This window comes from Panthera pardus, unplaced genomic scaffold, assembly GCF_024362965.1.
Source record: "Panthera pardus isolate Hobbes unplaced genomic scaffold, ASM2436296v1 HiC_scaffold_7, whole genome shotgun sequence".
NCBI lineage: Eukaryota > Metazoa > Chordata > Mammalia > Carnivora > Felidae > Panthera > Panthera pardus.
Genome location: NW_026527002.1, coordinates 71,653,898 through 71,676,660, shown reverse-complemented (window position 1 = coordinate 71,676,660; position 22,763 = coordinate 71,653,898). Strand labels below are relative to the sequence as shown.

General features: G+C 48.5%; 1 protein-coding gene across 2 annotated transcripts in view; it reads left to right on the top strand.

Moving 5' to 3' along the window:
• ASAP1 (ArfGAP with SH3 domain, ankyrin repeat and PH domain 1) overlaps positions 1-22,763 on the top strand; it is a 346,825-nt gene that overhangs the window by 52,871 nt on the left and 271,191 nt on the right. For both annotated transcript variants that reach the window (XM_053896107.1, XM_053896106.1), the window contains exon 3: positions 21,443-21,569. In XM_053896107.1, the coding sequence (XP_053752082.1) occupies positions 21,443-21,569 (127 nt within the window). The remainder of the gene's footprint in view (positions 1-21,442; positions 21,570-22,763) is intronic.

Here is a 22,763-nt window from a genome sequence, read left to right as displayed (position 1 = left end):
TTCCCATGTGCTGAGCGCCCAGGACTGTGCCTTTCGAGGCTCCCTCTGCATTCCAGAAGTGCTCAGCGTTAACTCTCTGGGAGCAACCCTCAGCCCATGAAGGACAAGAGTTGGGGAATCAATGCTCCAGTTCCCTTGCCCGGCACGCACACAGCTCTGAAGTTCTGTGGCCTTTCCCAGAAGTCTCCATGGGATCGGACGTTGTTGCCTATGGTGATAACCTGCTCTTTAACGTACCCATACTGGCTCTCCTCCCTTCCTCGTCTTATTTCCCCATTCATCCACCTGGGTGCATTTTCTTTCAGTCTTCGTGTTGGGCTCTGATCGTGGGGGAATCCAGCCTGAGACCTGGGGTGCCCAACACATAGGTGTTTGATAGGAGGAGAGGAGTCGTCTCTCCAGCACATCACTGGTGACGGCCATAGGGGGTGGGTGGTGGGTGGCAGGGGAGTGGGCTTCCTGGCTGGTCTTCTCCAGCTTCTGGACTTCTGAGCCAGAGGACAAGGGGCAAGGCTGGTTGCCAGGCCTGGGGCGTGGTGTCAGGCCGGTTCCGGGTGCCTCCGGCTGCCACACCCGGAGGGACAGTTGAGTCAGCGGCTGAGTCAGTGAGGACAGAGAAGCCCAGAGAGTGCTGTCCTCCTTTGCCAGTCTGGCAGTGGGACCCGGGACGGCCTTACAGCTGCAAGGCGGGGAGGAATGTCCAACGCATGCCATGAGACTGCCCCTGCTTCAGATGCCAGCAGTAAGCCCCAGGACGACCTCTGACTGACGGGCTGTAAATTTGGGAGTTTCCATGCCCCCCTAAGCAGGTTCTATAATTTGCTAGAATGGCTCACTGAACTTACTTACTATTTCCAGTTTATTATAAAAGATACAACTTAGGAACAGCCAAATGGAAGAGGTGTGCATCGGGGCAGGTTGGGGGGTGCACAGAGCTTCCAGGCCCTCTCGGGGCTCCCAGCCTTCACAGCCCATTGATACGTTCGCCAGCCCAGAAGCTCCCTGATCCCCATAGTGTAGGGGTTTTTAGGGAGATTTCATGACACAGGCACGATTGACTAAATCCTTGGCCATTGGCGATTGAATGGTCTCCGTGCCCTCGTCCTGGGCTGGAGATCTTTCTGGTGATCATCCTGAAGCTGTTTCGCCTCCTACCCGCGAGTCATCTCTTCAGCGTACAAAAGACGGGCAGTCTGCAGGTTGCAAGGGTGCTAGGGGCTCTGTGCCAACGACTAGAGACGAAGACCAGATGTATTTTCATGATCCCACTGTGGGCCATGGTATTAACGAGATCAGGTGAGGACACGTGTGAACACCTTGGCTGGCAAGCTGCCTGGATCGCGGCATGGTGTCTGTTGACATGTGTATAAGAAGGAGGGAGGGCGGGAGGTGATAGATCTCGCCGTGTAGAACCGCTGGGATGTGTCTGCTCTTCAGCGGGTATGCAGAGCACCTACTGTGTGCTCTTGTTGGAGCCTGGTTGAGCCTTCTCAGCATTAAACCCCGCAGCTTAGAAGCTCTCCCTGGCTTTTAGGGCAGAGACCAACTCCTCGGCCTGACATCCAAGGCCTGCCTTGGCGGGCCTGGCTCCCCGTCTGGCCTCAGCTCTTACCCTGCCCGGCAGGCAGCCTCACTCTCATGCAGTGAGCTCTTTGCACCACCGCATGTCTGCTGTGGTTGTCAGGCCTTCACACACCTGTGCCTGCTCGCTCCTCTGCTGGGACACCCTTTGCCAGCCATCCCACTAGCCAACTTCTCCAGGAGGCATCTCAGCACCACCGCCTCCAGGCAGTCCCTCCTGATTCTCTCTTTACCATTGCCCTGTTGCTTTTCCATGTCCCCTGTACCTGTTTCTCCTAGCGCATCAGCCACTCAACAGATACATATTGGGCACTTACCGAGTTGAGAGGACTGCACGGTCAGCTCCCTGCTGGCATCTACCAGCATTGATGAATTGCCGGATGCTGTGCTAGGCGCCCTACTTGTACCGTCTCATTCAGTCCTCACGGCCGCCCTGTGCGGTAGGCCCTGGTATGAACCCCGTTTCTCAGAAGTGGAAGGGAGGGTCCAAGAGGCGAACAGAGACAGTAAGTAGCGGAGCAGGATGCGTAACCCAAGCAGTCAGACCCCAGGGCTCTTGTGCTTTGCTGGGAAACAATATCGTTTTTTATTGTCGTGCGTTATACTGCAATTGTCTGTTTACTCTGCCTCCCCGGATCAGTCCGGGTCCCAGCAGGAAGCAGATGGCACACTCAAAATAGGATAATTCGAGCAGAGTTTCATAAAGGACTCATTGGAGAAGTGTGGGCGGGGGGTAGGGAAGCCGCCAGGGATGGCGGGGCACTCCAGGCGCCTCTGAAGGGGCGGGGGGAGGGCTCTGGGAAGCGGTGGGCACAGAGGCTTGTCCAGAAGACCCTCAGCCAGCATCTGAGAGGGTGGGAGTCTGCAGAGGAGGGGAACACCGCCTCCCTGAATGTTCTGCTCCCTGCATTCCCTTCCAGAAATCCCATTGGCTAAACCCAAGTGGAGGCCGGAGGGCCAAGAGGCCCTGTGATGTGTTCAGAGCAGATCAGGCCCCTAGAGTCCAGAGGAAGACAGGGAAGGGTCGGGAGGGGGCCTGGTGGACCCGAGGGCCAGCTCGGCCCTGATCCTACATACCCCCAAGACACCTCACACAGAAGCCATGAGGCTGGGTGCTTGGCATGTGTAAATAGTGAGTGCCTGGTCTTCAGTGAAAAAGGCTGTTTCCAAAATGTCTGCCTCTCAATCATGTGTGGACTCAGGAGCTTGAGTGGGTATGTATGGGTCTGTCCACATTCTTTCTTTTTTTTTTTTTTAATGTTTTTTAACAAGCTTATTTATTTATTGGGGCACCTGGGTGTCTCAGTCAATTAAGGGTCCAACTGTTGATTTCCGTGCAGGTCATGATATCACCGTTTGTGAGTTTGAGCCCCATGTCAGGCGCGGGGCCTGCTTGGGATTCTCTGTTTTTACTCTGCACCCTCAAAATACAAAAAAAAATTGTTTATTTTTGAGAGAAAGAGAGAGAGCGCATGCACAGGCAAATACAGGGGAGGGACAGAGAGAGAGGGAGACAGAGAATCTGAAGCAGGCTCCGTGCTGTCCGCGCTGAGCCCATCACAGGGCTCGATCTCACGAACCCCGAGATCATGACCTGAGCCGGAGTCAGGAGTTGGGCGCTTAACTGACTGAGCCACCCAGGTGCCCCTGTCCATGTTATTTCTGAGTGTATGTGTGTGTGTGCGTGTGTGTCTGTCCATGTTATTTGAGTGTGTGTGTGTCTGTCTGTGTTATCTCTGAGGTTGGTGATGGGGAAGTAGAAGTCCTCCCACCTCAGACATAGAGGATTTTTTTCAGCGGCTCTCAGGAAACTTTTCACACCTCTTGCCCCATTTGAACTTGGATATGCGAGTGGAAAACAAGATTTTTTTTTTTTTTTTTTTTAATTGAAGAAGCCAGTGAAGGCCACGCTGATCTCACACAGGCTGCACAGTCACGGTCGCTGAGAGACGTGGGCCTGGGCGGTCAGCCTTCGCCTGGATTCCTGCGGCGAGGGCGAGGAGGAGCCGGCCCGGTATGAGTCCGCCGAGACTGGCAGTGTGGACCGTGGGAGGCGCTGGCACCCAGGGCACAGTGCCCGGCCACGTTTCCACACCTCGCGGCCAGGAGGCCCCCCCCCTCCATGTTTCCATGTTGAACCCTCTGAAGAAGAGCTCCCAGCCAGAGAGAGGTGCATCTGGGGCCCACACTTGCTGGGCACAAGGACCCAAAAGGGAATGTAAATCCAAATGGATCATAATTCTTCACCCCCCCCCCCCCACATTTCTATTTGCTGTGTGAATGTGTTTGTGTCTCTGAAGAGGAAGGAGGAGGGGGTGTATGCCCCCCCCCCCCCCCGCAAAGGACATCAGATCAAGAGGAAATTCATGTCGTCCCCTTTGTTTCTCAGACACCTCTGCAGGGGTGAGGCTGTACGCACCTGATGGTGAAAGCCAGTACTGGCTTTGAAGTCCCACGGACCTGCCTGTTAGGACACGGGCCAGGTATTTGACTTCTCTGCACCTCAGTTTCCTCGTCTATAAAATGGGGATCATCTGACATCATGGGATTGTGTAAGAATTGAGGGAGATGTAATGGAGGCAGAGCTCTGAGTCATGGTGGGTGGGCAGTAATGGGCCTTCCCATCCTTCTCCCTCTGTGTTTTGTTGGTAGAACCATTAGCTGACTCTTTCTGTTACACTTTTCAAAATCCTCTCCAGTGACACCAGAAAGAGGTGAGATCTTGCTTGCCTGCTTCTCTTACTTGCCTTCCTCCTCCTCGGCTTCCCCTCTGCCACCCCCAGCCATAACCAGAGCCCGCGGGGGCCTCTCTCCTCAGCTTCTCTAGGGCCCCTGGCCGTGGTCCATCCTACAGGCCACCAGAATGTTAACCAGGGAGTGTGCATAGGGCTTAAGGACCACAGCATCCAAGGGTTTAGAACCCTGAGGCTGAAAGCTAGTCAGTAACCATAAACCATCCTTGACATTGCCTAGGTCCTTTCTGTCTGTTGATCCTCAGGTATCTACCAGGGAAGGTCTGTAGCTGAGAGGAGGTAGGGGCAGTAAAAATGTAAGCAGGGGAGGTAAGGCAGCCAGTCTTGGGTTCAAGGAGGCTAAGGTCCCAAGGCTGACTCTGCTTAGGGGACAGATCCTTGAGGGAGGCCTCAGATAATTCTTTGCAGCAGAAGCCTCTTGTACATTTTGCCTTGAAGGTAGTCCCAGATGCCGTGCAGATGGGGCTGTGAACAGTTATGCCTGTCTTCTTAAGGGATAAATCTCTGTGGCTCTGTTACCCTCTTAGTATGAACAGAAGCCAAGATGCCTTTGGCTTCTGCTGTTTTCCAGGGCTGGGTGGGGTGGGGGTGGGGGCGGTTGTTGGGCACCTCCCCTGGAAGCCAGACACCGTGGCTCGGATGAGGATTCAGACTCAGGTCGGCTTGACTTTAACATCTGTGCTGGTCCCCCAGCAAGAACCAGGCGACAATGAAGCTGATCCGTTGAGTTGGATAAAACCTGCCCTTTATTAAAGTCAGCAGATACGTGTGGTTGTTAAAAAACAATTATGCTGAAATAACATCGCCACAATGGACCGGAAGCTTGACCCAAACTAGAGCCTTTTGCATTCTGAAGAGCAGACTGCATTAAGTGGGACCGTGATTCCCAAGCTTTGCAGTCTCGGAGGCGGTAATAGGGAGGACCTGGGGTTTGAACACAAGGATGCAGCTACTGCCCAGACCAAATCCATCCAGGATCCATGGCGCATCTCTCTTCTGACGGGTGGTTTCCAACCATGGTGTGGGTGAAAGAGAAGTGGTCCTGGAGTCAGAACTGGATTCAAGCACATAGGCAAATGCTTAGTAGCTACCTGCTGGTGGGTACTTTTCATAACCTCCATACAGCGATGTTCTCTTTACCGGGTTGTGTTGAGGATGACGTGAGAAATATTTGAAAGCCCTAGGTCACTTGCCCGCTCCGTTAAAAGTGTAAACATATTCATTTCCTTCCTACTTACACTGTCAAGCTTCTCCTCACTTGTGTTGGTTGATGTTTGTCCTATTATGAATGTACATGCATGGCTTCCTGATCATGGGACCATTTTCCTGCCAGAGACTTGGCCCCTTTTAGGATCAGAGAATGTGAAAGACAGCCTGAGCCATGTGTGTGTGTGTGTGTGTGTGTGTGTGTGTGTGTGCGCGTGCGTGCGCACCTGCTCACGCATGTATTTATGTATGTATTTATATTCCATCATATTCCTCAGAGAATAGGGCAAATTATAAAATATATGAACAGGGGCGCCTGGGTGGCGCAGTCGGTTAAGCGTCCGACTTCAGCCAGGTCACGATCTCGCGGTCCGTGAGTTCGAGCCCCGCGTCAGGCTCTGGGCTGATGGCTCGGAGCCTGGAGCCTGTTTCCGATTCTGTGTCTCCCTCTCTCTCTGCCCCTCCCCCGTTCATGCTCTGTCTCTCTCTGTCCCAAAAAAAAAAAAAAAAAAAAAAAAATCAACGTTAAAATATATGAACCAATGGAAGGATATATTCATAAAATGCGTACAATTCAGGACGGTAGGTAGGCTGGAGTATGAAGGCCAAGAATGGAAGTGTAGCTGTGTATGTATCACAGGATCCTAGAGAGTTGTTACTTTGAAACCGCACACTTCTTCCTGAGCCTTTATACATGCATGTACTTTATATATGCTGTAACATTATTCTGTGAACATTATTATCTGTGTCCTTTGATGAACATATCCATGCATTTCTGTTGGTATATACCTAGGAGAGAAATTTCTGGCTCATATTATTCTTTGATTTTAATTGGCATCATCAGAGCAAATAATAATACCTTTTTCGCAGAAAAAAACACAAAGATTCACACCTGAAGTAAAATGTCAGGTCTTTGGATTGAATGAACATTTACGGGATACACACGTTGTATTCTCACATGTATTAGCTTATTTAATATTCACAACAGCCTCTGAAGGCACTGTCATTAGCCCCATTGTAGGGCTGAGGGAAGTTGAATCTTTTTTCCCTGTACCATACATGTAAATGGTAGTGTCTGAATTTGATTCCAGGTCTTTATTTTAAATGTATTTATTTTTATTAGAAAGAGAGAGAGAGAGAAAGAGAAAGAGAGGAAATCTTAAGCAGACTCTGTGCTCAGTGTGGAACCCAATGTGGGACTCGACCCCATGACCCTGGGATCATGACCTGAGCTGAAATCAAGAGTTAGGGGCGCCTGGGTGGCTCAGTCGGTTAAGCGTCCGACTTTGGCTCAGGTCGTGATCTCACGGTCCGTGAGTTCGAGCCCCGCGTCAGGCTCCAGGCTGACGGCTCAGAGCCTGGAGCCTGCTTCAGATTCTGTCTCCATCTCTCTGCCCCTCCCCTGCTCGCACTCTTTCTCCCTCTCTCTCTCTCAAATATAAAATAAAATATTAAAACATTTTCAATTTTAAAAAGAGTTGGACGCTCAACTGATGGAGCCTCCCAGGCACCCCACGATCCCAGGCCCTTTGTCTCCTAATCTGTGCTTGGCCATTGCTGCTTTCCTTAACAAATTTGCGTTTTCTGCAAAGCCTTCGAGCACCAAATATTTTTTTTTTTATTTTGTGTTATTTTTGCTGGTCTGATTGAGAACCCTTCTAAAAGACCTGCATCTGGCATGGTGCCTAGAACACAGCATCACTTCTCAAAACTCCTCACGATTACAAAGGTTCATCATTGTGAATATCACTTTTTATTGAGGCTGGCGTCAGGTGAGCAGAATGGTGTGCCCTCATTAGCAAGCACATGATGTCGACTTTCTTTTTTGTGGGGGTGTTAGCAAATTTCTACAGTTGTGGGTCTTTTTTCCCCCTTCTTTGTTGCCCCTTCTCACTATCCCCAGCATAACCGCTCTGTTCAGTTTGCTGAAAACCTAAAACCCAGCCCACCAGACTTGTAGAATTGGGTATACAATAAGACAAAACAAGGTCCAAGCAAGAGCTAACGGGGTGCTCCTGTGATTGTCATAGATGAGTTTTGGTGCATGGACTTTGTAGACATGAACTTGGCTCCCTGGTTATCCGTGTGGTTTGCTCCCTGATTCCTGTGTTCTGGATTGTGTGTGTGTGTGTGTGTGTGTGTGTGTGTGTGTGTGTGTCTGTCCATCCACATGCATATTCCCTTTCCTTTTAGAAAAGGAAAAAGTAGGCAGCTCCTGGATGGCTCAGTCGGTTAAGCGTCCGACTTCGGCTCAGGTCATGATCTCAAGGCTTGTGAGTTCGAGCCCCACGTCAGGCTCTGTGCTGACAGCTCGGAGCCTGGAGCCTGCTTTGGATTCTGTGTCTCCCTCTCTCTCTCCTCCTCCCCCTCTCTCAAAAATCAATAAATGTTAAAAAAAAAAAAAAAGAAGAAGAAAGAAAAGGAAAAAGTAGGGTAAAATATTCCACCCAGGTCTGGAGAAAGAACTAATAAGTTTTAATCTGAATTGTCAGTCATCTCACTTATTTGCAGATATACACAGACACACTGCCTATAACACAAAATAACAAAATAAAAGTAGAATTTTTTTACCCTCGTAAAGAATATTCGAGTTACAGCTCTAGCTATCCACAGTGTGTACAAAAGCAGATAGATTAAGCTGCTGAAAAAAACAGTGTGGAAAAATGTCTCCTTCCTCCAAATGTATCATCCTCACTTACGTCATTGCAGCTTGAATTCTTAAGAACCCTAATGAGAAAGAAGGACAAACCAAAGAAAACCCATTCTTGACCCAACAATACTATACCAACCTGCTGCTGGGTTATAAATCATATGTCGACTAGTAAATACCAAATCTGTCTTATGTAAACAACTAAACCAACAACAAAAATGTGATCCTGTGTCCACTGTGAAAGGCCACCACCATTTATCTTTCTGGCAGGCAAAATAATCCTGGAATTTTAAATGCTTACTCTGGAAAGATTGAGCGGAACGTTGATTTGAAAGCAAAGAAGTCTTTGAGCCCTGTCATCTTACTGCCTATTTGGAATCTGTCCTGTCTCTTCTCTCTCAACCAAATTGTGCAAAGGTTATGTAAATAAATTTCCTTCTTCAGAAATCCATCCTGTGGGAGCCTGTTGGCTCCTCTGTGGCTATATTTTCTGAAGCAATTCCTGAGATGAAATGTAGGCTCTTAGGATATGTAAAACCTGTACTCAGTAAATTGAGATCTGTCTTTTCAGTAATTCTATAACTTCATAAAGGAGGCCATAGTGACTGTCTTCAGAATAATTCAATAGAAGCTCTGTGCGTCTGAATATAGAATCTAAAAGAGGGCAAGGTGGGGAAAATGGCTCTAGTAGGATACTTCTAATTTGGCCACTTCTGAGATGAGCTATTTTTTATATTAGTTGGCTCAGCATGTTCATAGGCTCATTGTTTAAGTCAAGACTAGATCCCAGCTGCATATAAACAAAAATCCAAATAACATTAGCAGTTAGGGTTTTTTTTTCGTTCTTTCTTTCTCTCAGACCAGAGAGGTCTAGAGATAGTCCAAAGCCAGATGGTGCCTGTATGGTTATCAGGGATCCAAGCTGTTTTCCATCTCTGGTTGTGCCATCCTTCATTTACCTCATGTTCCAAAATAGTTGCTGGGGCGTCAGCCATCACATCCTCACTACAGGCAGCAGGATGGAGGAAGAGGGGAGGAGCACTAGCCGAATTCCTCCACTAGCCGAATTAACTCTTTTTAAGGTACTTTCCCAGAAGTCCTACATAGCACTTCAGCGCCCATCTCACTGGCTAGACTTAGGCACACAGCCATACCAACTGTCCTAAATCGAATGGGGCTCTGTTACTGAAGACAGGGAGACCAAATAGAGGGGACACGCGTAACCAGTAGTCCCTGCCACGTCCAAGCCATGCCAATGGCAAGGTACTGTTTGTGCGAAGAGCATAGCGTAATACCGAGGGCTTGAACTTTGAGATCAGATGGACTTGTATTTATCTTAGCTCCTGTGCTCACTAGTTGCAAAACCACTTCTCTGAGCCTCAGTTTTCTATCCGTTGAACAGGAGGAGAGTAACAGCTCCGTCGTAGAGTTTGCTGTGAGCTTTGAACAAAATCATGGCTGTAAATTGTCTTGTACATAGGAGATACTGAATGGTAGCCGTTATAGCTGTTACTCTTTTTCTTAATTTTTTTCTTTTTATGTGAGTATCATTGACACACAATGCTATGCTAGATTCAGGTCTACAACAACAGTGACCCAACTTCTCTGCACACTATGCTGTGCTCACAGGTACAGCCTCCATCCACCACCACACAATATTATTGTGTTATATGGTTCTCCATTATTAATGGAGAATTAGATGTACCTTCCTCCTCCATCAGCATAGTGATGATTTTTTAAATTGAGATAATTCCCATAACATAAAACCTACCAGTCATTTCGATTGTGTTCACAGAGTTGTAGAACTATCACCCCGATATAATTCTACTCCCTAAAGGGAACCCTGTATCAGTTGGCAGCCAGTCCTTCCTCCCCTCCCCCAGGCCGTCAGCCACGAGCTTTCTGTGTCAATCGATTTGCGAATTCTGGACAGTTTATGTAAACTGAGTCGTAATTTGTGGCCTTTTGTGTTTTTACTACCACAATGTGTTTTCAGGTTCCACCCGTGTTGTAGCACATATGAGTACTTTATTCCTTTTTGGTGACTGAATAATATTCTATTATATGGATATACCACATTTTATTTATCCATTCATGGACATTTGGGTTGTTTCCATTACTACGAATAATACTCCTATGAGCATTTGTGTACAAGTCTTTGTATGGATGTGTTGGATGTATCTTCATGTCTTTTGAATAAACACGTATGAGTAATGAGTAACACTGTGTTTAACCTTTTGAGTAACTACTGGATTGTTTTCCAAAGCTGCTACATCATTTTACATTCCCACTAGGAATGTATGAGGTTCCAGATTCTCCACACCCTGTCCAACACTTGCTACTTTACATCTTTTTCATTATAGCCATGCTAGTCGGAGTGGTAACTCATTGTGGTTTTTGATTTGCATTACCCTAATAACTCATAATATGGAACATCTGTTCATGTGCTTGGATCTTTTTTGGAGAAATGTCTATTCAAGCCCTTTGCCTATTTTAAAAATTAGTCATTTGTCTTTTTATTGTTGAATTGTAAGAGGTAACATATTTTGGATACTAGACCCATAGCAGGTACATGATTTGCAAGTATTTTCTCCCATTTGGCTGTGTGTATCCTCTAACTTACTCTTTTATAACTATCCTCTGAGGTGGATATTGTCACTCCCATTTTATAGACAGGAAACTGAGGCTCTGAGGCAGTGAATCACTTGTCCAAGGCAACACATCTTCTAACTCTGAAGATGGTACTAGAATCCAGGAAAAGATTAGTCAGGACTCTTCTAGTTTTATTGGTAGAAACCCATCTCAGACCAGCTTCTGTTAAAACGGAAGTGTAGTTGCTGACATACCTGGGAACTTGGAGGGCTGGACTGGCATCAGGCATGGTATAGATTAGGCAGGTCTGGTGATTCAAATGATGTCATCAGGACGCTCGCGCGCGCGCTCTCTCTCTCTCTCTCTCTGTCCTTCCCTCCCTCCATCTCTTGCTGTCCTTTGGCTAGCCTCATTCTTGAGCAAGCTCTCTCCTGTGTGGCAAAGATGGTCACAAGTAGCAGAAGGCTTACTAAGTCCTTTGAGCTAGAGCTCCTAGAGAGAAGGCAGGCCGCTCTTTACCCCAGCACCCGTATCAGCCCTTCATAAAGCTCCCCGATTGGCCTTGCTGGAGTTGATTGCCTATTGATGGGAACGCCCGTTAGTGCTGCTTTCTGGAGTCTGGCATACTCTGATTGGACAGCCGGGGCCCCGCCCTCTGGTTGAGCAGGCGGAGACCTGTGATTGACAATCTCTGGAGAATCACGGAGCCGGGGAGGGGGTAGTTCCTAAAAGAAGGGGCTATGTAGGGCGGACGGAGAATACAGCCCATGTCCTACAGGGTCTGTCTGAACTGTTAAATTCAGGATGCTGAAATTAGTTGGGGGTAAATGAAAGTTAATTCCCAAAGGCAGATACGAAGGAAAAAAATCAGTTTGCTCATAAAATAAAAATGAAAGACACTGAAAATAATCATCTTCAGATCTAATCAACAGTGCATTCTCCGCTGTCCGCTTAAACATAGCAATTTTATAAAGTAGTTTGTATGAGAACCTCTAAATCTCTACGGCCAGAGCAGTGAGACAAATGTTTCAAAAAATAGAAAGTAAAATAAAAAGCAGGGAACAGAAGCTAGATGTGTCTGTCAGAAGGTTTGCTAGCAATTGCAGAGGTTTTTTGGTTTTTGTGTGTGTGTTTTTTTTAATTAGAGCCCCTAGTGTGATGTGGAATGTTCACATTTGAGAAAGATGTTAACCAAATAGCATATGCTAAGAAGAAAGCTCTGCGGTGGGTGGGCAATTTTCCTTTTTCAAATAGAGCGATGCCCTACATTTGACATAATTAGGAAAAAATTCTGTTATAATACAGCTCATTGTCATGCGGGTTTACATTCCTTGCAGGTGAAATCGTACTTTTGAAAACCAACGATTGGATACTGTGATAGATTCCCATAATATAGGATGCCTCTAACAGGGGCCCCCAACTCAGAACTGATGACCTCCAGAGTGTTCTTGGCTTTGTAAGGGGATCTTGAGGCAGAGGCCGGAAGCCTAAGCCTCGTGCTGTTTGTGGTTGGTTGTAACCCCAAACAAAAAGGGATTCACCACATCAGAGGCCGTTATTGTCCTAAGACCTGAGAACTTCTGCCCCAGGCTCCTAGTTTTAACTACAAGGAAAAGGAGGCCAAAGGAAGTGGAATGATCTGGAAAAGGAGCGGGCCACCCTGGCATTCTGTGTTCCTTCTCAGTGCCAAAGTCATACATAGCTGTCATTCATCAACGTTTTCTTCTTGAGGATGATTGGCAGCTTTAAAAAGAGTCCATAGAAATAGGTCTAACCAGGGGCGCCTGGGTGGCTTAGTTAAGTGTCCGAGCTTGGCTCAGGTCTGATCTCACCGTTCGTGGGTTCAAGCCCCGTGTCAGGCTCTGTGCTCGGAGCCTGGAGCCTGCTTTGGATTCTGTGTCTCCCTCTCTCTCTGCCCTTCCCCCACTTGCACTGTCTCTCAAAAATTAATAAACGTTAAAAAAAAATTTTTTTTAAATAGGTCTAACTGGGCTTTGGGAAAATCAGAGAGATAGCCATACATGAAATGATGTTTTTGAACTTTATATTCATAGGTCACATATTTGAAATACATATTTATTTCTGTTGGAATTCTTTGAACATTTCATCAGTTGCACTGAAAACTTGTGCCTGTGCCTTAGTATGAGGACAGGGGCTGTCTTGTCTATCTTCCTGGCTCCCAGAGTCTAGCATAGGAACTGCTTAGGATACAAGTAATGATTTTTGTAGCTAACATTTATTGATCATTTTCTATATGCCAGGCACTGTGCTAAGCATCTCGAATGGATTCTCTCAGTTGGACCTCCCAACAACCTTAGGAGAGAAAGATCTTCTCATGATCCTCCTTTTTAAAAAAAAAAAATTTTTTTTAATGTTTATTTACTTTTGAGACAGAGACAGAGTGTGAGTGGGGGAGGGGCAGAGAGAAAGGGAGACACAGAATCCAAAGCAGGCTCCAGGCTCTGAGCCGACAGCACAGAGCCGGACGTGGGGCTCGAACCCAGGAACCGTGAGATCATGACCTGAGCTGAAGTCAGACACTTAATGACTGAGCCACCCAGGTGCCCCTGATCCTCCTTTCAAAGGTAAAGAAATTGACATTAAGTGATTTGTCTCAGGTTAACAGTCCCTGTGACGTGGCAGAGCTGGGACTTGAACTCCGGAAATCTGAATCCACGTCACTTACTGTTAACCATCGGAAAGGCTATACTTCTGTTTAGTAACTGTGGGATAGAACTGAACTGATGGGCTCCAACAGAATATCTCTGCATCCACTGGGGAATGTCTTAAGGGACTCAGGACACGGTGGTCTCATCTCTGAAAATGCCGAAGGGGGGGGAAAGGATGTGTCAATCAGAGCAGAAATTGATTTGGTCAAAGCAGAAGTTTCATCTACGCTCTGCAGGGTCTGCAGGGCTGCTGGAGGAGAGGGTTGTTTAAAAAAAAAACACTCCCCAGTGTTGTCACAAAACATCCCTCTCCTCATTTCTCATGACTTCTTACCTCTTATAAAGGGTCTCTTGAGGAAGGGAGGATAGGATGGGAGGAGGTAGAAGGTCCATCCAGTGATCCTGATTGCCCATGAGCTCCCCAGTTTACCTGGCTTTGGAGAGAAGAAAGAGACAAGAAAATAAAAACAGAAGGAGTACCACTCTGGTCCCACCATGCACTCACAATCTTCTTGCTCAGAATTAGGGGTATCAGTTAACTGATCTTGTGCTAGATTTTATACAGTTACAGTGTTGAAATAGTAGGCGAATGTCTATACGTGTTCCTTGACACTGTGATGCAGAGGCCAGCAGAATCGGTTCTTACACGGGGGCTTCATCTATTTTTCCAAAGACACGGTCTTTAAACCCTTCTTTGAAATGTAACTGGAAAAGGGGGAGGAGTAGGGAATGCCTTGGGAACCAAGATACCTGGGATCTGGCCCTGGTTCCCCACAAATCTTCCAGGGAACTGGCTCTGATAGTTTGTGATGAGGTTCAGTGATGTGGGCGACTCCGAGAACCAGGATTCCTCCTTCCAGTTCTCCTCTCCCGATTCCTCTGACACCCTTTCTCCTGTAAATTCTCATTCGTTCATTCATTCACTCATTTATTCTTTTCTTCATCTATTCAATGAGTATCTCTCAAGCATCTGGGGCTCTGGGACTGTATCAATGAATGGAAAACCTCCTGCTCTCAAGGAGCTCACGGTCTAGTTGGAGAAATACAAATATTTGAAAGATGGTGCCATGGAAAAGGGTCGTAAGAGAGGCATGTTCTCAGCCTTGAGAGAGCACAGAAGTGGACATGAGTGTGATGAAGTCTAAACAGAAAACAAAACACATTCGTCAAAAGAGAGAAAGAACAGAAAGAAAGAAAGAAAGAAAGAAAGAAAGAAAGAAAGAAAGAAAGAAAGAGAAAGAAAGAAAGAAAGAAAGAAAGAAAGAAAGAAAGAAACAAACAAACAAACCTGGATGTTCTGTAAGTTCTTCTCATTTTTCAGTCTCATGTTTCTTATTCAGAAATAAACTAAGAGTTAAAAATCTCTGACTCCTGTAGACCACAAGTTTTTAGGAACCCCATATAACAATACAATTTTTCTCCACTGGAGGTTGTTTTGCTCATATTAGAAATGATGTAGTCCAGGGGAGCCTGGGTGGCTCAGGTCGGTCAAGCATCTGACTTTGGCTCAGGTCATAATGTCTCGGTTCGTGAGTTCGAGCCCTGCATCAGGCTCTGTGCTGACAACTCAGAGCCTGGAGCCTGCTTTGGATTCTGTGTCTCTCTCACTCTGTGCCCCTCCCCTGCTCATGCTCTCTCTCTCTCAAAAAGAAAGAGAGAAAGAAAGAAAGAAAGAAAGAAAGAAAGAAAGAAAGAAAGAAAAGAAAAGAAAAAAAGAAAGAGAGAGAAATGATGTAGTCCGTAGAAGGGAGCCAGTTCAATCCCAGACACATTTATTGGGGGCCCCAGGGGACCTGTACCGGGCAGTGCCTTCTGTAGGGGGGAAGTCTGCAGGGTTTATGTTTCTGTTGGGTGTGAACAGTAGTTCTCCACTGATTGACCCTCGACCTCGAGCAGCTTGTGCCCGTGGGGGAGTTCTCTCATGGTAGCTCACTAGGCTACACGGGAGATTGCAGGAGACGGTGCTCGTAAAATGCCGAGCCTGAGCCTCCAGGAACCTCAGGGATGTCGGTGAAGACACAGAAAAGGATAGATTCAGTCTCCCAGCGCCCTCAGGGATTGACAGGCTGAGAATTTTGTAGTGCAAGAAAGTCAGTAGGAAGATCTGAGTTCCGAGCTGAGCCCTGCCACTTGTCACTGGGGAGATGCTCAGTGTCTCCACGTGTAGCAAGTCTGAAGTCCCTGCGCACAGAGCCAGCATCCATCCCCCGTTGCTTATCCAGAGTGAGAAAGGCTATATTGCAGACATCCACAGGAAGATTAGCCTCGGCTGCAGAAATGGGCAAGGGGAGTGCCCTCCAGACCAGCTCAAAGCTTGCGTTTGAGTTGGTTTGTGATGAGTTCCCCAGGAAAAAAAAAAAAAAGATAACCACGTATGGGAGAGAAAATTATCCTGGGGCTGTGGACGCACGTTCTTGGATGAGCTTGTGACGCAAGGTGGCCAATTACATGGACTGTGAAGTCAGACTGGTCAGTCTTGCTCCACCACTTGCCAAGGTGACCTCAGGTTTCCCCCTTGTATAAAATGGGGGAGAATACAAGTACCTGCTTTATATGGTCGCTGCTGTTTGGCGAGGTCACGCCTGCAATGACTCAGAATAGTGCAGGGCATATAATAAGCACAGCCATTGTTAGTGGATACTATTATCGTTTCACAGGACAGACAGAAATATATTCCCGGGTTCACTTAGTTGATACTTGTACCATGAGTCTTCAGGTTCCAGCGCTCTGCCTGATTTTCTTCTCTCCATCAGAAGGAACAGTCAGGAAACAGGGAGGTAGAGAGAGTAGATTTTGTCTCCACATAAACCATGTTCTTTCTCCTCTTGACTTTCTGAGAACGCTCGAGTGGTTTACTTGGAGTATTTAAATTAAGTACATTTGGGACTAGAATAGGCTTTTTATTTTTTTCATTGCATGAAATTGCATGAATGCACTTGGGAAGCACTCATACAAGACACATGACAAAAGCAGTCTTTATTTAGCTTAGGGAGAATACGGCAACATGAGCCTAGCAGTAAAACACATGAAATGAAATGCATCCCTCCCTCCCTGTGCCCCCCTCCCCTCATTCCACAGTGCTTTCCTCTCTTCTGGCACTTCATTAAGATGATAGAAAACGAATTCATAAGTTATCAGGTAAAATAAGGAAATAAGAATCCGTTCTTGGTTGCCTGGACTGGGAAAAATAACAGTAGCACTATGCGAGCTACAGTCAAGGGACTGACTTTGCAGGCTGTGGCAAAAGCATTGCATTTAGTATGCCAGGCTCAGGAATATTAACTTGCAGTGAGATTTCGTTTGTGTCAGTTTCCATTATAATACTCCCACATCGGGGCTGTTATATGAATGAATTCAGATGCTGCATACATAACCAGTGGTACAGTGCCTGGCCCAGGATGGGAGTTCAGAAAGTGCTATTCTATACCTCGGTAGCCATAACTTTCTCTCCAGTAAATCTGGGATAATTATACTTACTTTATAAAGTTGTCATGAAGTTTAGAGGTAGGACACGTGGGTCCAAACTTCTAATTCCATTCACTTAGCAAAGTGTCTGGTACATAGCAAGTCTCCATTTTTTTTTTTTTTTTATTTTGGGGGAAGGAATGTCAGAATTTATATCTCCAGATAAGGTTTTCAATATTCCCGTATGATCTGAAAAGTATTGCCTACTATATTATCTAAGATAAGCACTGTCTGTTCATGAGCACTTTATGTGGCTTAGCTCACTGAATCCTCAGAGCACTAAAACATGGGTATTATCCCTGCTTCCCATCTTTCAGATGTGAAAACTGAGACCCAGAAAAGTGAATTACTTTAACGAGGTCTTGTAGCTGCTATGTGGCAAAGATATGAGTCCACATCTTTCTTAGCTAGAACTCATGCTCCTGCAAAATAAATGCGCTCTTCTATCCTCTAGAAGTTGCCTTGCTTAGAATGTCCTTCTTTACAGGAACTATGTTCCATGAAAATGAAGCTTTTATTTTATGGCCCTAACTCATTTCTGATCCTGATTAGTATTCATTCTATTGGACTCTAGATCCTGTCTGTTTACTTCCAAAGTCCAAAACCATCACTAATGGATTTGACTTCACAAAGGACACTTACAAGAATAAGCTAGGTCTCTGAAGATGATTCTCAAATCTGAGATCTCATACTTTGGAATTGCTATGTGGCCTTCCCCCCACCTCCTTTTTCCTCCTCCAGGTGACTGACTAATTTAGAGATCTGAGTCCCGGAATGAAAAGAGATGTATTTTTAGTCATACTTCACATAAAAAGGGAGTTCAAAGGGAACTAACATTGGTTGATTATTCACTATGTGTCAACCACTTTATCCACATTCTCTCATTTTATTTCACCTAACAACCTGTAGTGTAGTTTTATTATTGTGCTAATTTTGCATTTGAGAAGACGAGGCTGATAACCAACAGAACAGAGATTCCAGCCTTGGTCCACGTAACACAGAGCATATTCTCTTCCTACACTGTTTCTCCTGTCCCATGAAGGCATTGGAAGCCTTTGATGAATGCTGTAAATTCCATCCTGTCGGGTTGGGATGTTGACTGGCACTCTCGATCAGAGCACTAACAGCTCCTCTTAGTTTCCGACGCTCAGGGAGCACCGCAAACTCCCCACCCCTACTCTCCCTTCCCTGGTGTGTTGTTGGCCATCTTGCACATACACCCCCTTGGTTGTTAGTTGGCAGGCCGGAGTAAAGCCTGTACTTGGAAATAGAAATCCACCGGTTCCCTGATGACACTGGGGGCGATAATGCCATCGCTGTCCATGAAGATAGGCCACAGCTCTTCTTATTGCGTCTTTGCAAGGAGACAGAAAGCATGCTGCAAGGACCTCTGTCTTACCCCAGTCAGCAGGGCTCAGAGTAAGAAACTGCATGAGGAGTGTGAACACGCCCTGATGGGGATGATGATAACGACAAAGACGACAAGTGCTTTACACAAAGCCGGGCATGCGTAAGTACACATATGCGTGTGTGTGTTTCCTGGCTCTGAAACAGGATGATGTGTATTTCTGAGCAGCTCCACACAAAGAAATCCAGCGTTTTAAGTTTTGCTTACATCCTTTTTGCTTTCAGATCTCCAGGAATGGTTTTCAAGGTATTCGAGAAAATGAGAGGTGCAGATGGCCTGCACTGGGACACGGTTTCAAATTTAAAGAGGATTATGGCCCATGAACCCCAGAAATGGTGGGTAGAGGTGTGAACCTTTGAAATTCTAATTGCAGACCAGTCTGAGGAGGTATATACTTACCGGGGCACAATATCTCATTGTTCACTATTCCTTTCCTGGCCAGAGGAGTTGGGGAGGAGGAGCCGTATAAACTAATGTGCAAGTAAAACCAAGACAACTGATGGTAGCATTTTGAGCTCTCCTGTGAATTCAGTCACGAAAGAAATCCCTGGCTGTTTACCATCGCAGTTAGCTTAGCTTCTTGTAATAAACTTTATTCGTTCCATTGTCAGGCCAAGGGTATACACAGACTCAGCTCCAGCTGGAAGGGATCTGTGTGATCATTGTGGCACCCTCACCCCTTTATTTTACAGGTGATGGCACTGAGGCCCAAGGTGACAGTATCAGTTATTAGGAGAGAAAGCTCAGGAATCCAGGGCTCTGGGAACTGAGGCAATTATTGACTGACTCTCGGTCTTTTAATAACAGCTCGTGTTTATCAAGTGTTCGTATACGTCACACATTTAGAATGGAAGGAGCAACCCAGCCCAGAGGGAGCGACAGGCATTAGGTCCCTTGCAATACAGAGGAGAATAGAATAAATGCAAAGTCAAAGTCAAAACTGACTTCCAGCCTCGAGGAAGACCTTCTTGGAGTGAATGGAAATGTTAATGTTGGGTTTTCTACTCAACTGGTCTGTGGGGTAGCAGAGGTGTGTAAAGTTTATTTATTTATTTCGAGAGAGACAGAGACAGTGCAAGTGGGGAAGGGGCAGAGAGACAGGGAGAGCGACAGTCCCAGGCAGGCTCCGCATTGTCAGCACAGAGCCTGACACGGGGCCCGAACTCACGAAACTGTGAGATCATGACCTGAGCCAAAACTAAGCTTCGGATGCTTAACGGATTCCCACCCAGGCACCCTCTCATCTATTGTTATTTAACAGCCTCATGGAGTAAAAATTGGTTCATCTTCATGTGAGGCAACTAAAGGCCTAGATCCCATAGCCAACAGGGTATCTCTGGAACTCAGCCTCTCTTCTCTTTCCTTTTCTGCCCAAGATGTCACCGTGTCACAGAGGCCTTCTCTCATCATTCCTTATACCCTGGCGCCTCCATCACTTTATTTTATATGCACTCCACTCCTATCACGTATTTGTTGGTTGTCTGTTTCCCTACCAGAAGGTAAGCTCATGAGAGCAGGGACACTGTCATTACCGAATCTCCAGGACATGTAGTAGGCCATTAGTAACTATTTGCTGACAGTGGGGTGATGCCCTGGCATATGACACTAGGCTACTTCTCTGTGCCAGGACCAATGCTAGATAAGGTCTCTGCCTTGGGCACGCCATTGTAGTTGTGGGTAAGGACCAGGGACCACTTAACCATACAAGATGGCAGAAACCCAGTCTTAGGGGAGGCCACAGGGCCAACCTTCCGCCCTAAGGGGGCGCATTTGGAGATGACTTTCTAAGGCTGTTCCTGTTGAGTCCAAGTACAGGAACCGATCCGTGGGAAGCTTCCCAAGGGCCTGGCTTTCTTCTTTTCTTTTTTTTTTTAAACCAATTTTATCCGCAATCAGTGGTGAGAAATTAAATGGATTCTTTGGCCTAAGTAGATTGAGCTAGTTAAAATAGCCATCTGCCGGGACCAGGGAATGAGCAATCTGTTGGTGCTTTCTCCGCTGAAATTTGGCATCTGCTGAGCGTTGTACGCCATTTGCACCTCCGGAAATGCCTTTTGCACTCCTGACCCTCATGTGTCCTGCGGGTTAAAAAAAAAAAAAATTATAGTGCAAATGGAAGATTAGAAAATTGTACAAAAGCAAAAATCCTTTCATTTGTCTTAGCATTTTAGCAACCCAAGCAAACCGCACAGAACTCGCCTTCCAACGGCGGGGAGCACCCTGCACGGAGACCTTGGGCGGGAGCCCAGCGAGAGCGCGGTTGCAAGCCGGGGCGCCGGGCGGCTCCTCGCTCCGGGCCCCGGGGGCCAACCCTGCGCCCGCACCCTTTTCGCTCGGCCTGCGGCCCTCGCAGCAGGAGGCGGCTCTCGCGGCCTCGCTTCCTGCACCCACTCGGGACTAAAAAAGAACGCGCGCAACTTTTTTTGGTCCCTCTTCTCGCAGAACGCTGGCGTAACGAGCTTGCTGAAGTAACCGCTCCGGGGGCGGCGCCGGGGAGCGGGCTTCCGGAGCCCCGCAAGCCCCGCGGCCCCCCACCCTGGCGCCCGCATCGGAACGCGGCCCGGGAGGCGGCGCGCCGGCGGGGGCGGGGACGGAGGCGGAGACGGCGCGCGGGTGGAGGCGGGGCGCGGGCGGCCGGGGGCGGGGCGGGGGGGCGGTGGCGCGTGCGCAGAGCACTTCCTTGTTTGTCCCCGTGACTGTAGCGGGAGCGCCGCCTGCCCGCCGCCCGCCAGCCCGCCCGCCCGCGGGAGTGTGCGCTCAGTCAGTCGGTGTCCTCGCCGCCGCCTGTCAGAGCGTCTCAGGAGGCAGCGCCGGCCGGCCCGAGCCCCCTCGTAGCGCCGCGCCCCCTCCCCCGCCGCCGGCATGAGCACAGGGAGGCGGGTCCCAGAGAGCCCTCAGCCTCGCGCGCGGCTCGGAGTTTGAAGGGCCCCGCGCCGAGCGCCGCCGCCGCCGCCCGCTCTTTCTCCCGCCGCCGCCGCCGGGGACGGGAGCCGCGCCAGGCCGGGCGCCGGGTGGCGGGCTGCGCGGGGCGTTCATGAGCCGCCGGGCGGCCCGCGGCCCCGGGAGCCTGCGCCGTGACTCACTCCCCGCCCCCGCTTGTGTCTCGCCCCCCCGGCAGGATGCCGGACCAGATCTCCGTCTCCGAGTTCATCGCCGAGACCACCGAGGACTACAACTCGCCCACCACGTCCAGCTTCACCACGCGGCTGCACAACTGCAGGAACACCGTCACGCTGCTGGAGGAGGTAGGTCGAGGCCGGCGCGCCCCATCGGGGACCCCGGCCCGCCGGCCGGGAAGCCTCGGCTGCCCCCGCTCGCGGTCGGATCGGTTTGATTTCTGAGCAGGGAGGAAGGGGATGTTGGGGGCCGGGGCAGCCACACCCCCTCCGGAACCCCCCCACCCCCACTCCAGGCGAAGAGGGGAGTTAAAGATGTGCAGCCCCCTGCCCCATTTTTCGGGGCGCCCACCCTTCGGGGCTGAAGATGGGAGGGGGCTGAAGGTGGGGAGAGGACTGAGCGAGCTCCTGACACCTCTAGAAAAAAGAAGAGGGAAGTCCTCCCCCTGTCTTGGATCCTTCATGGGTGCCATACAGTCTGCTAGGCGCTTTCCGCATCCTTCTGACCCTGTCTTAACCCGCGAAGTGGGTGGTGTCAGGCAAGAGGGCAGAGGGAGGCCAAGCAACGTGGCCAAGGTCACCAGCAAGGGACTGGGAGATGGTCAGTGGATGCCCCTGTCCAGGGCACGGCTCAGCCAGGCAGGCTTAGCTGCACAGGCAAGGGCCGGTGGAAAAACCCCAAAGGAATGAGGGGAAACTCAGGCTGAGATTGCCTCCACCCCAGGATTCCAACCCATTCAATCTCCTAAACCCTGGGTGGAAAGAGAGATCTGTGCAGACAGGTCCCCACCGGGCTCCCTTCACCCGAGGGTTTGGTTTTGCCAAGGCTGCTGCGCCAGCAGGACTTGGCCCGCAGGGCACTCATAAGCTGTGAAGGGAGACCTGAGGCTGCCGGGAAGAGCTGGCCAGAACGGGAGAAAGGGGGGCCCCGAGACTGCAGAAGAACAGCTCAGCTTATCTAGACCCTCCAGGGAGGCATTGTGGGTGTCCTGGGCAGGGCCAAGGACAGAGCCATTTCCTTTAAAATTGAAGTGAATGAGTGATAGGGCACAGTGGGTAGGTAGGGAGGAACCCGCAAGCCCAAGAGCCGCAGAAGCCTCTGAACCTCAATAAAAATAGGACATTTGTCCTGGAACTCTGCACCATCTGCAAGTGCCATAAAGCACCACTCCCCTCCAACCAGCCAAGCCTATTTCAACAGGAAAAGACAGCATTGGGGGAACCTAGGAAGGCAGATCGTTTTCCTGGGTGGATTATCTTGTGGTTGGTTTATTTGAGGTTTGGGGAACTCTCTGATATAAGCTTACCACAGCCAGCCCTTCT